This window comes from Pezoporus flaviventris, unplaced genomic scaffold, assembly GCF_033815535.1.
Source record: "Pezoporus flaviventris isolate CSIRO_AGI_PZ_B2104156 unplaced genomic scaffold, CSIRO_AGI_Pfla_v1 ptg000604l, whole genome shotgun sequence".
NCBI lineage: Eukaryota > Metazoa > Chordata > Aves > Psittaciformes > Psittacidae > Pezoporus > Pezoporus flaviventris.
The window spans coordinates 124,305-136,831 of NW_026893150.1; the positions used below are offsets into that span (position 1 = coordinate 124,305).

Sequence of the window (12,527 nt, forward strand, 5' to 3'; positions counted from 1 at the left end):
AACTGAGGCACGGGCCTCTGGGGCAGCAAACCCCCCCCCGCCATCATCCCCATCCCTGCTTTGTCCCCACCGATGTCCCTGGGTGCTCGCCCATCCCGGCCACGTCCATAATGGGGGGGACCCATGGAGGAAGAGGTGTGTGGGGGGGGGGGGTGTTAGGCCACGGGGTGAAGGTCGGGTGAAGGGCACCGTCGGTGGCACACGGGGGGGGGGGGGGGGGAGATGCTGCAGTCACGGTGCCAGCTGTAGCCGGAGAGGAACCAGGCCGGCGCGGCACGTGCCAAAATACCAGCAGTAAAGTAGTTAAATGAATCCAGGGCGGGAGCTGGGAGCTGCGAGAGCGGCTTTGGGCCCCCATCCAAAGGAGTTAATGTCCCACAGTATGATCGATTAGTTGTCAGCCGCGATTTCAAACCAATACAAGATGAATGGCATCATTTTCCTTCCCTCATTTTCGGCAGAATTAAGAAGCCATTAGCTAACACAAATTTTTGGCAACTTTAAATAAAAGGAATAAAAGGGAAACCAAAAGCCCCAATGTACGTTTGTGGCAAACGCTCCCCAAGGTAACCGTGAGGATGCAAATACCCCCCCGCGGCCGCGCTGCTGCCAGTGACGGTGCCAACCGGTACCCACCAGCATCAAGGGGGGTTGGGGTGATGCCGACGGTGGCTTTTCTCCTTTCCCTAAGGGAAGCAGCGGGGTGTCGTGCCCGGCCGATGGCACATTGGGGTTTACGGTGCCTCCGGTGCTGAGCTCCAATCACCGGGGCCAGCCGTGTGATGAGCTGCGAGGCCTCGGCTGCACGGGGGGGGGGGGGTTTGTGAGGGTTTGTGGGGGTCTAGTGAAGGACAAACCAGGCACAAGCTGCTCCTGCCCGGTGCCCGCAGGCGCGGGGCCGCCGTGCCAGCCCAGCCGTGGCCATTACGGTGACGGGCGCCAGCTGCGCCCGCCTGATCCCCCCCTTCCCCGTGTCCCCAAGGAGGCCGTGGAGAGAGGGGGGGGACACCGGGCACGGTGCCACCACCCGGACACCGGGGCAGAGCCGCTGCAGCACCCGGTGAGGGGCGATGGGGTCGGGTAGGGCCATGAGGAGGGCAAAGGCAGGGACCCCCCGTGGGACCACAGCGCCAAAGGGACCCCCCAAAGCTCTGAGGTGACCCAGGCGTGGGTGCTGGTCACGGCCACCCCCATTCGCTGCTGGATCACCGGATTTTAGGCACCAAATGGGGTGGAATTAGGATTATTATCACAGCTGCTCTAAATGTAATTAGTTTTTGCTCTGAACTTGTTTGCTTTGCCGGGATTATGGCGCAATCCAGCCCGGCACTAACCTGGAAGAGGCTGCAATGACTCCAGGGAAGCGGATGCTGGGTCAGTGTGATGATTCCAAAGGTTTGGCTTTCAATCACATTGAACGTCTTCAGGCGGGAACAGTTTCATTAGGAGCAGGCAGAGGAGGGATGGGACAGGCGGGATGATGCTCCAAGCCGCTGGCGGACACAGGGCTGGGACCTGCCACTGTGCCCCTGCTCTGGTTGCTCTGCCTGGGCACAGAGGACGGATGGATGGATGGATGGATGGATGGATGGATGGATGGATGGATGGATGGATGGATGGATGGATGGGTGGGTGGATGGGTGGATGGATCCCCTCATCCCCATCTCAGAGCAGAGATGGATGGAATGGGGGTCCTATCTGTGCAGTATCATGTCCCCATCCCCTTCCCATGTCCCCTCCAGCACCACGGCCCCAGGCAGGTGTTTTGGGGGTGTTGGGTCCCCTCCATCCCACCACTGCACACCAGAGGCATCGCCGGTGCTCGGAGCTGTCAGGATCCACCCAAAGCAGATGGGATCCAGGGGCTGGGGCCACGGGAGGGGGCCTGGTGCTCCTGCTGCCCGGCACAGACCTCCAGCGAGCCCAGTCGAGCCGGAGCTGCCAAGAGAAATGGGCAGATTATGGGATGAACACAGGCCAAGGCAGGGCTGGGATGCAGCCGCCGTAAATCAGCTTTTAAGTAGCAACAAAATGGACATTTCCCATATGAACCGAGCCACCGCCTGGCACTGAGCGGGGGGAGAAGGAGCCCAGGCAGGGCCCGGGCCTGGGGGCACCGAGTTAGGGGGTCACAGAGGGGAGCCCCCGGCCCGGGGCTGCGGGGGGCTGCGGGGATGGGGCTGGAGCCCAGGATGGGGGTCACAGGGAAAGGGGAAGGGAAGGGAAGGGAAGGGAAGGGAAGGGAAGGGAAGGGAAGGGAAGGGAAGGGAAGGGAAGGGAAGGGAAGGGAAGGGAAGGGAAGGGAAGGGGCTGTCTCAGGGTGCTCAGGTGGGCACCACCTGCTCTCCACTGCTCCTAGCCAGTGCTGGCCCTGCATTTCCCACTGGAACCAGCCTTTCCCACTGCCCCTGTGTGGGGTTTGCCCCTTTTCTCCCTGGGCAGGGCTGGGGGAGGGACACGGGACAGGTTCCTCCCTTTCCAAAGGGCTCTGGGATCCCGGATGCCCCCAGCCCTGGGTGACCCCTTCCCCTGGGTACCACTCGCCCGCCTCCCATCCCATCCTAGGTCCTAGGGGACCCCCAGGGCATCTCCCACGGCCACTGCCCGGCTGTGGGGATAGGAACAGAACCCCCGGTGGGGCAGGGGGTAAAGACGGGGCAGGAGAGGACACAACCGAGGTACGGCCACGCCACGGAGCACAGGGACACGGTGGGGACACTGCCTTGGGGGGGCTGCACCCACAACCCCATGGGGGGCTGAGCATCCCCCCCCCCCCCCCCAACCCATCCGGGCCGAGCCCCCCGTTCCGGGCCGTGCTGCGGGGCTGGGGATGCGAGGGCCGGGGCGGCGGTGCCGGCGGTGCCGCATTCCGGAGAAGCGGCTTTGCCGGCGGCCGGTGCCAGCAGGCGTTGGCAGGTTTGGAGCCTCGCAACGATTCCAGGCACAGATGTCCTTGTTTTAACTCCTCTGCGATGGAGCCTGGCAGGCCGGGCGGGGGAGGGGGCGGCTCGGCAGCCCCCCGGTGCGGCGGGGACCGCTGCCAGCCCCGGCCGCGGCTTCGGGGACCCCCCCCCCCCCCCTCACCCTTCCCTCTCCAACCGGCCGGGATCCCGGTGTCCCCATGGTACGGAGCCAGGGGCAGCACCCCCCATCCTCATCCCGACCCCTTACCCCCGACCCCCGGGCAGCCCCCGAAAAGGAGCCTCCTCCGCAGCGCCGGCGATCGCCCAGCGCCGGGAGCCTCCGGGTTTTTTTATGGTAGCTGCAATTTTGGCAGAAATCTGTCTTTAATTTAGCTGTCCATATAAAAATCCGCACTGTATAATAATGAACAGATGCCATGAAATTTAAACTGAAGCAATGACTCCTCCTTCCCCCCCCCTCTCCTCTCCGGCTGGCACTCGCCGGTGGCAGCGGCGACCCGGAGCTGGCGCTGGCCCCGCGCCCCTGCCGCGCTCCTCCGCGCAGGGAGAGGGAAAGGGACGCGGGCACCGGGGGCACTGGGGGTAACTGGAAGGGGGGGGAATCCACCCCCATCTCATCCTGCCTTGGAATAACGGCGCTGAGCCCCGAGAGCCGCCTCTGCGGGGTCCCCGCCGCTGCTGGCCCCTCTCCCGTCCCCCCGTCAAGCAGTGCGGGGTCCCCCGGTAACATCACCACCACCACCCCCCCCCCCCCGCCCCGACGGGGTTTTGATCCCACCATTATGCGGAGCCCCGTGGGTTGCGGCGGCAGCTCCCGACCTCCCGCCTCGGGAGCCGCTGGCGGCCTCCGCTCAGCACCGGAACCGGGCACCGAAGCCTTGTACCGGAGCCGTGCACCGGAGCTTTGCATCGGGGCCGTGCACCGAGCGCGGGGCCGCATTGCGGGGCCATGCCGGAGCACCGGGCGGGTTCCCGCATCCCCTCGCTCCATCCGCTCCCCTCCGCCGGGGCAGCCACCCTTCGCCGCCGCAGCTCTGGGCCGCGGCCCCGGTGCCGCCGCCGGCGGGTGACGGGAGAAGGGCCTCGATCTCCCTGCCCGTCGCCCCCGCCACGGCCTTGGGGCTCGTTCCACCGGAGAAGCGAGGCCCTTCCCGGTGCCGTCGGAAGAGGCTCCGCTCCTCCACGGGGAGCGGCGACCACCGGGAACCGGTCCTCGGGGCTCGGAGAGCCCCGGGGGCAGCGGCTCGGTCGGGGCCGGTTGAACCCGCTCATCTGCCTGGGCCCGGTGCCTCGCCTCTCCCTTCCCCAGCACGTCGGGGCCGCACTGGAGCCGTTCCCCGTTTCCAGCCCCGGCGGTGCCGGCCCCGGGCCTGGCCGCGCTGGAGGCGAGTCCCGGCCCGACCCCAAATCTGCCCCAAAACCTGCGGGTCTGTGGGACCGGGAGGAAAGCGGGGCCGTCGGGGGGTGATGAGCCCCGGTGGCACGCACGGTAAACGGAGCTGGGGAGGCGGCGGGGCCCAGGCACTCGTTCAGCACCGCCGCAGCGGACAGCTCCGCACCGGGCACCGGCTCCGCGCCCGGGCTCCGTCGGGCACCGGCACCGGGACCTGGCACCGCAGCGGGGTTCCCTCGGGGCTCCATCGGGCACCGGCACCGGGAGCCGACCAGGTACCGGGGCCGCCACAGAAGAACCCGGCCTTGGCCGCCGCCGCCGCCGCCGAAGCCACCAGCACCGCGGCCCGGTGCCAGCTCCGGGCATCACTCTCCAAGCTCCATCTCCCGGGGGACCGGAGCCGTGTCACGGCCGCTGGCTGCGGACCGGGACCGAGCCGGGCCGCGGCTCCAGATCCCGGTGCCTTTGTTGGCGGGGAGGTGGTGGGGGGGACGGGACACCGCCTCCCCCGGTCCCGGGGGGGGACACCCATGGGGCAGCGCCGCGTTATATCAGCGCCGCCCCACCGACGGCCGCGCACTCGGGGCGGTGGGAGCGGCGGAGGCACCGGGGGCACGGCGGAGGGGGTCGGGCCGGTGCCCCCGGTGCCCGGTGAGGAAGGAAAGCGGCGAAGGCGGCGGAGTTAACATTGAGTATTTATTAATCGCCGTCGAAGGACGCTCGGTAATTACAGGGTTCGCCGCGAATCGCCCCGGCGGAGGCGGGCTCGTTACGGCCGGAGAGTCCTGGCGGGGCCGCCCCGGCGAGGACCGGGCTGCGGTGGGGCCGGTGCATGCAGAAAGGCCGGGCCCCCCCCACAGCCCGGTCCCCGGTTCCCCGGCAGTGTCCGCGGCTCCCGGCGCGGGGGTTGGGGGGGTGTCTTGCATATCGTTGGCCATAAATATTTATTAATCGAATGAAACGGAACAGAAACACGAAAGCACTTCTGGTGTCGGGCAGGCGGGTCCCCTTTGCTACACGGTTTGTGGTGGGTTCGTTTTGCTTTTCTTTTTTTGTTTCTTTTTTTTCCCTTTTTTTCTTTTTTTGCAAAACTTTTTGTTTTTTTTTTTGGTTTTCAGATTTTTCTCTTTTTTTTTTCCGTTTTCTTTTCCGTTTTTTTTTTTCGTTTCGAAAACGTTTTCTCAGAAATCCTCCTCCTCCTCCTCCCTGGGCTCTATTAAATGCTGGTTTCTCGAAGGGGGTGCGGGTAGGGTCCAATAAGAAAACCACCCCCCCCCAAAAAAAAAACCAAGATCGATAAAAGAAGACAAAAAAAAGAAAGAAAGAAGGAAAATCAAAGCCGTTTCTCGGCCTTCCGGTCGCTCCAACCGGAGGAATGCGGCAAACTGGAGCGGAGCGAAACACGGAGCCGGGGCGGGTGCCGCGGAGGTGGGGGGGGGAGGGCTCAGTCCCGCTTCCCCCCTCCCCTCCCGGAGCCCCGCTTGCATAGAACCGGGGTGCTCCGCGGGGCTGGGGGGGGGGTGTCGCTTCATTTTTTTTTCATGATGATTATTATTATTTTTCCTCTTTTTTTTTCCCCATTTTTTTTTGTCTTTTCCTCTTTTTTTTTTAGTTTTTTTTTTTTCCTTTTTTTTTTTTTTTGTCATTTTCCGTTTCAAGTTTTTGAAAACAGGTAGAAAACGTCCTGACACACGCGCTGCGAGAGGAGCTCCCGGGGTGGGGAGCGGGGCCGGGGCCCCCCCAAAGCAAAGTGCATCTCTGAGCGTCCGCCGGGCCGGGCCCGCTTGCATAGATAGAAATGTGGGTTCCTCCCTTCGCCTCTTTATTGCTTCGGAAAGTTGCGCTCCGCGCCGCAGCGCGGCTCCTCTCGCTCCCGCGGGTGTCCAATACCGGGGGGGGGGGGGGGGTAATGTGTGTGTTGTGTTTTAGGGGCGGGGGGGGGGTGGCGGCAGTGGAGGAGGGGGGGGAGAACGGCCCAAAATGAGGGGGAAAAGGGAGGAAAAAGATCGAGCTCAAATGAAATGAAAACGAATTCAGAAGGAAACGACGCGGCTCGAGCCAAAGGGCCGAAGGGGGGAGCCCGGGGGGGCTCCGGAGGGTGAACGGGGGAGGCCGGGGCAGCGCTGGGGGCCTCCCCTCCGGGAAATTAATAATAATAATAATAGCAATAATAATAGTAATAATAATAGTAATAATAATAATAAATGTAATCGTTTAACTACGTAAATAATAAATCAAGTAAATCATAATATGACCAAATAAATAGCCATTTAAGCAAAGAAAAAATTCTTCGAGTTAAGAAATAATAATTTAACTTAAGAAATAATAATTTAACTTGTTAATTCATTAACTTAGTAAGTAAGAATTCAACGTAATAAATAGTAATTTAACTGAATTCTTGAAATCAAAAAGGATTTACCTGAATAAAGAAGTCGCTCACTAACTCAATAATTACTGAACTGACTGGCTAGTGGTAGTTTGACTCAATAAATAACACTGATCATGTAACTAACGGGTAGATAAGAGCAAGAATAGAAGGAAAAGGGGAAATCCTCCCAAAAAAGCACTTTGTCCCCGCGGGGCGCGGGGTCCCGGTCCCCGTATTGCACCAAAGCCCACGGAGGAGCCCCGGGGGCCGCTCCGCGGGGGCCGCCGCCGTTGCCTCCTACCCGCCCCCCCCCCCCCCCAAATCATTCCGGGGGGGGTGGGTTGGTTCCCCGCTATCACCGGGGGGGGTTGGGGGTCAGTTGTGGAAGAAGGCGTTGAGCTCCTCGTACATGGGGCCCCGCTCGTGCGGGAGGTGCATGTCGTAGGGGAAGATGTTCTCGGAGTGGACCCCCCCGCGTACCCCCGTGGAGCCGAAGACCAGGTTGTGGCCGGCGGGCCGGGAGCCGGGCAGCGCCGAGTAGTGCATAGAGTAGTGGTAGCTTTTCTCGTGGTCGGGGGAGGAAGAGTCCTGCTTGAGGGAGAAGTTGCCGTTGATGCAGAGCGGGGGGCTGAGCCCGCCGTCGTACTCCGAGCTGTTGTAGTCGGGGGACGCGTTCCCGTAGAGGCTTTCATAGGCGGAGGCGCAGTAGCCGTGTGTCCGCAGCCCGTGGGCACCGGGACCGGCGGCGGGCGGGCACTGCGCCGCGGCCAGCCGCGAGCAGGGGTAAGGGTAAGGGTGCACGGCGAAGGAGGCGCTGGGGCCGTGGAACCGGCCGCCCTCGGGGCCCTGCTCCGTTAGGAAGTTGCGGGAATTGAGCTGCAGGCACCCGGCCACCAGGTTGGTGGTGGGTTGCGAGAGCCCCTTGCACAGAGTCTGCACGTAGGAGACCAGGTCGGGCCGCTTGCCCGAGCGAAGGATCTCAGACAGAGCCCAGATGTAGTTCTTGGCTAAGCGGAGGGTCTCGATTTTGGAGAGCTTTTGGGTTTTGGAGTAGCAGGGCACAACCTTCCGCAGGTTGTCCAGGGCCGCGTTCAGGTCGTGCATTCGGTTCCTCTCCCGAGCGTTCGCCTTCTGCCGCCGCAGCTTGGAGCGTTCCAGACGCGCCTTGGTCATCTTGCGCTTCTTGGGGCCGCGCTTCTTGGGCCGCTCGCCCTCCGCCTCCTCCAAACCTTCCTCCTCCTCCTCCTCCTCCTCCTCGTCCCCGCCTAGCTCCCCTTCCTCCTTGCTCTCCCCCTCGGGCGGCTCCTCGGGGAGGACGCAGCCCTTCCCCGCCCGCTCCTCCTTCTCGCTGCGGGCATCGTCCTCGCACTCCTCGGCCCAGCCGCCGAATTTCGGGACCTCGGGGACCAGGCTGGGCTCGCTGAAAAGTCGCGTCAGCATCGTGGCTGCAACGGGGGCAAAGAGCCAGGCGTTACCGGCTGCCCGCCGCCCCCCACCCCGGCCCCCCACCCACCCGCCCCCCCCCCCCCCAATCCCCATCCCCATCCCCGCCGCTCCCCGGCCGCCGATAACGAATGAAGCGCGGGGCCGCCCGCCGCCGCCTCCCGCACCGGCCGACCCGCACCGGGGCACCGGGACTCCCTCGGGGCTCGGCCGTGCGGCCCCCCCCGACACCGCTTCCACCCTCCTCCGGGCTCCCCTCGGCCGCCGCCCGGCTGCCCCGCTCCTGCGCCCGCCGCGGCGGCCCCCACCCGGCCTCGACCCTGTCGCTGCCCCCTCCCGCACCTCGCCCCGGTGGTCCGCGGCCCGGGCCCGGTGCCACCGGCCCCTCTTTGACGCCTCCAACTTTTCCCCTCCGCGGCCGCGGAGCGGCCTCAGCCGCGGCTCCGCCACCGACGTCCGGGGCCGGGGGGGGGTCGAGGCGCAGCCGCTGCCGCCCCCTCCCCTCTGCCCCCCATTGCCCCCCCCCCCCCCTCTCCAGCCCCGTCAGCCCCGCCCGGGGCCCCGTAGCCCCGGGGCTCCCCGGCCACCGGAGCGCGGCCCGGGAAATGCGGCGGCATCAACCGGCGGGGGGCGGCGGGGGCGGCGGCGGCCGAGCCCCCCCCTCCCTTTCTTCCCGGGGGCAGCGCGGGGGGTCCCGGGCGGCGGCGCTACCGGGGCCGCCCCCGGTGCCGGCCGGGGCGGCGGGGCCGGGGCCGGGGTGGGGGGGAGGGCACCGCCCGGGGCGGGGGCCGGGGGCTTGGCGGGGGAGCGGGGAGGGGGGGCTCGGCCAGGTCGGAGCCCCCGGGGGCGGCGGCGCGGCGGCTCCGCGCTGATTTCGTTGATGCCGCTCGGCCAACGCTGCCCGCTCCGTCCCGCCGGGACCGCGCCGCCCCGGGCGCGCCCAGCCGCGGGTGGGGGGGGGTGAAAGCGGGGTGGGGGGCGGCGAACCCCAAACCCCAACAACCCCTCCCTAAGGGGGGGGGGGGAGGTCGCTCCCGGGGGGAGAGGGAAAACCCCATCGGTGGGGAACGGGAGAAGCGAGGGCCGGGGGAGAACGAAAGCCGGGTGAAAAAAGGGCGAGACGCGGCGGAGAAACCAAATCAACATGGAAGTTGCCTTTTCTCCATTCAAGTTTCCTCCGCTGCCCTCCCAGCCCTCCACTTCTTTACATAACTCACCTTCGGGCGGACCGCAGGAATTCTTATTTCATTGTTCCCAGCATCTTCTGGGACCGGGACGCGGCTCCTTGAGGTGCTCCAGCCTCCTGCAGTCCTCTATCCAAAAGGAGGCGAGAGTGGCATCTCTACCCAGCAAAGGGGGTACCAGCTCTGCTGCCAGTGCCATATGGTTGGCACGTCATGCGCGAGAGCTATCACATGAGAGCTAATGATTGACATGCGCTTGCATTCAGGGAGATTTGTCTCTCTGGGGAAGGAGGACTCGCCATCTGTCACTCTGTACTCCAAAAAAAAAACCCAGGGAAAAGGGAAAAGAAAAAAAAAAAAAAAAACAAAAAAAAAAAACCCTTTTCCAAATCTCCAGCTCTGCCTACACGCTGCAAAATGGGACCCGGGCGAGATGCAGGCGATGGCGGGGCCGGCAGGAACAATGGAGCCAGCACCAGGGCGGTGGGGAAACCGGCTATCCCGAGCGTGTTAGGGGCAGCCGGCGGACACCGGGGCGAGGGGGGAGCCGCCGTGGGGACCCTCGGTGGGAGCTGGCATCTGCGGCTCCATCCCCACCCTCAGCCACCAGCCGAGCCGGGGATGGCTGCGGTGGTGAGGGCCTGGTGCGGGCAGGAGGCTGTGGATGGGGACGTGGCGGTGGTGGTGGCCGTGCCCGGTGCGGTGCAGGAAGGGGGCTGTGGGTGCGGGTGTGGGCAGCGCTGGTAGGTGCGGGGCTATGGGTCACCAGACTGGTGGGTGGCACACAGCCTCTGCCTGCTGCCCTACATCCCCTCGGCCGCATGGTCGTGCCAGCCTCTCCCTGCAGCCCCACGGCACAGACCTCCATCACGCTCCTCCGTGCGCACACAAACACGTGCACACGTGCACACACTTGCACAAGCACGGCCTCCCCGATGCGCACGGTGCCCGTGCCCCCCATTGACACAGGTCTCGCGGTGGCCATGGTGGAGGCCTGGCCATGCCATGGTGCAGCCGGTGAGGCCTTTGTGTGCTGGGTGCCTCCTCACCAGCCTGGCAGTGCCCTGTCACCCCCTGGCCTCCCAGTCTGTCCCCACCGCGGCGTGTGCGCAACCAGAAATCACCACTGCTGTTTCGGTGCGCAGCACCAGGGCCAAGGAACCCCTTACGGGTGTGTTGTGTCCCTGAGAGCTGGATCCCATCACCCGGTGCCCTGCTCCTGGCTGCGGGATGTCTCCGTGTCCTGGATCCCTCTGTCCCCACAAGCCCAGGGAAGCAGGACCCAGGGCAGCGGGTGCCACGTGGCACGTGCCGGCCATGCACTGCAGGCGAGGGTGGCACAGCCATGGCGTGGTCATGGTGCCCGCGGTGTCGGTGGCGTCCAGGGCCGTGCCCACGTGCAGACAAAGGGCTGGCGGTGCCGGGTGTGTGCCAGCGGCGTCGGCATCACCCACTCCCCCAGTGCAGGTGCCGGTGCTGGCACGTGACAGAGGGGCCTCCACTGGCGTCCCCCCCCAAAACCCTCCTGTCACTCATGGCTGCGGCCGAGCAGATGGCACTGGAGCTGGAGCCGGCCTGTGGGGAGGCAGAGCCCACCCCAGCCATGCCGGTGCCGGTGCCGGTGCCGTGCCAGGGCACCAAAACCTGAGCACCCTCCCTGCACATCGCAGCCCTGATCACCTCCCGCTGTTGTTGCCATCTTCATTTGGCTGCCGGGTGCCAGGTGGGCATCGCCGTGCCCCAGGAGCCCAGCCGGTGTCCACCAGTGACGGGTACCACTCTGGGTAAGTCCCTACCACGCTGCCCTCGGCTTCCCCTGGCATGGCTGCACCCTGGCATCAGTGCAGCCAAGCTGATGGTGCCACGGTTCCTGGTACATGGGGCTGCCCCAGGCTGAAATGCCTGTGCTGGCCTCTGCGGGGACAGGGATGGGGACAAGGGGAAGCCACAACCCCCTGGCCCAGTGCATCCATTCCAGCCTAATTAGCAGCCGGGGAGCAGAGCGGTGAGGGTGGGCGCCGGTGTGAGGCTCATCAGCATTCACAGCGCTTGGAGGGAGAAGAAAGTGGAGACATGAAACGGGGAGAGGAGATGAAAGGGGAGAGGGGGGGAGATGGAAACCCAAACCAGAGCCTTGTGCCGGGACACAGCCCGCGGGGTGGGCAGGAGTGGGGCGCTCGGTGCCATCCCTGTGCCATTCCCTCAGCCGTGGCTGGTGATGGCACCAGCCCCATCCTGGTGTCTGGGTGCTTTTGGGAGGCGGGTTCAGCCCGGGTGAGGAATGGGGGTCCCATTCAATGGGGCAGTGAGGTTGGGGTGAACCCAGGATGAGGGCAGCAGGGATGGCGGCTGATGCTTTGGGTGCAGGGGAAGGTCGGGGGGGCCCTCCTGCTCCAGGAGGTCGGGGCTGGGTGACCCTGGGGCTCCGGTCCCCATCCTGCTGCTGGTTCCCATGTCCAGGAACCGGCTTTCCCGGCACCGCCGCCTCTGGACTCTGCCCACCCCAGCCAGGTCCCCTGGGTCTCGCTGCCCGGCGTTTGGCTGGTGCAGGAAGCTCTTTCCTCCTCCAAAACTCATCCTCCGTGCTCCTTCCCCTCCCTCCAGCAGGAAGGCGATGGACGAATGGGGATGGGGATCCTGCCTGGAACAGCTCCATCCAGGAGGTGGGTGCCGGGCGGGGGGGGGGGGGTGGTGGACACGTAGCATCCGGACGGACAGGAGCAGGGTGCTGGGACCCCGCTGGGCACCCCCCGCATGGGGACCACATCCCCGGGGTGAGCCCAGAGCCCCGCACCGCGGCCGTGGGACTGGGAGCACCCGCTCCGGATCCCGTCCCGTCCCCCCGCACCGTGCGGTCCCCGTTCCCCCCTCCCCGCGGCGGGTCTGAGCCGTGCAGGGCCCGAGTGCGGTGCGAGCGGCGGCGGGGGGGAGGCGGGGGCCGCGGTGCCAGATGGAGCCGGCTCCGCGCTGCAATATTTCTGGGAGGTGAAAGCTGGGGAGAGATGGATGCGAGAACGTGCGGCGGAGCCACCGCCGGGAATGGCAGCGAGGGGAGGAGAGCGGAGGGAGCGGGAGCTGAGGCCGTCCCCATCCCTGTCCATGGAGCATCACCCCCCCCACCACCACCACCACCACCCCCCCCCATAGGACTCATCCCTGGTGAGCAGGGGTCCAGGTGTGGTTGGGGGTCTCTGTGGGATGGGGATGGGGTTGTG

General features: G+C 65.5%; 2 protein-coding genes across 2 annotated transcripts in view; one reads left to right on the forward strand and one right to left on the reverse strand.

The window, feature by feature from the left end:
- Positions 1-603: 603 nt before the first annotated feature.
- The window catches only part of LOC133264111 (receptor tyrosine-protein kinase erbB-2-like), a 71,149-nt gene continuing 59,225 nt past the window's right edge, over positions 604-12,527 (forward strand). Inside the window, exon 1 of the mRNA XM_061444041.1 lies at positions 604-612. The gene's annotated coding sequence lies outside the window, so the exon portion shown is untranslated. The remainder of the gene's footprint in view (positions 613-12,527) is intronic.
- Positions 7,061-9,557, reverse strand: NEUROD2 (neuronal differentiation 2). Its single transcript, XM_061444026.1, has 2 exons — positions 9,346-9,557; positions 7,061-8,130 (listed from the first exon to the last, which is right to left on the reverse strand). The coding sequence occupies exon 2, from the start codon at positions 8,123-8,125 to the stop codon at positions 7,061-7,063; it is 1,065 nt and encodes a 354-aa protein (XP_061300010.1). The 5' UTR covers positions 8,126-8,130; positions 9,346-9,557.

Excerpts from the sequence above, each read along its gene's own strand:
- NEUROD2 (XM_061444026.1), bottom strand. The coding sequence starts at position 8,125 with ATGCTGACGCGACTTTTCAGCGAGCCCAGCCTGGTCCCCGAGGTCCCG.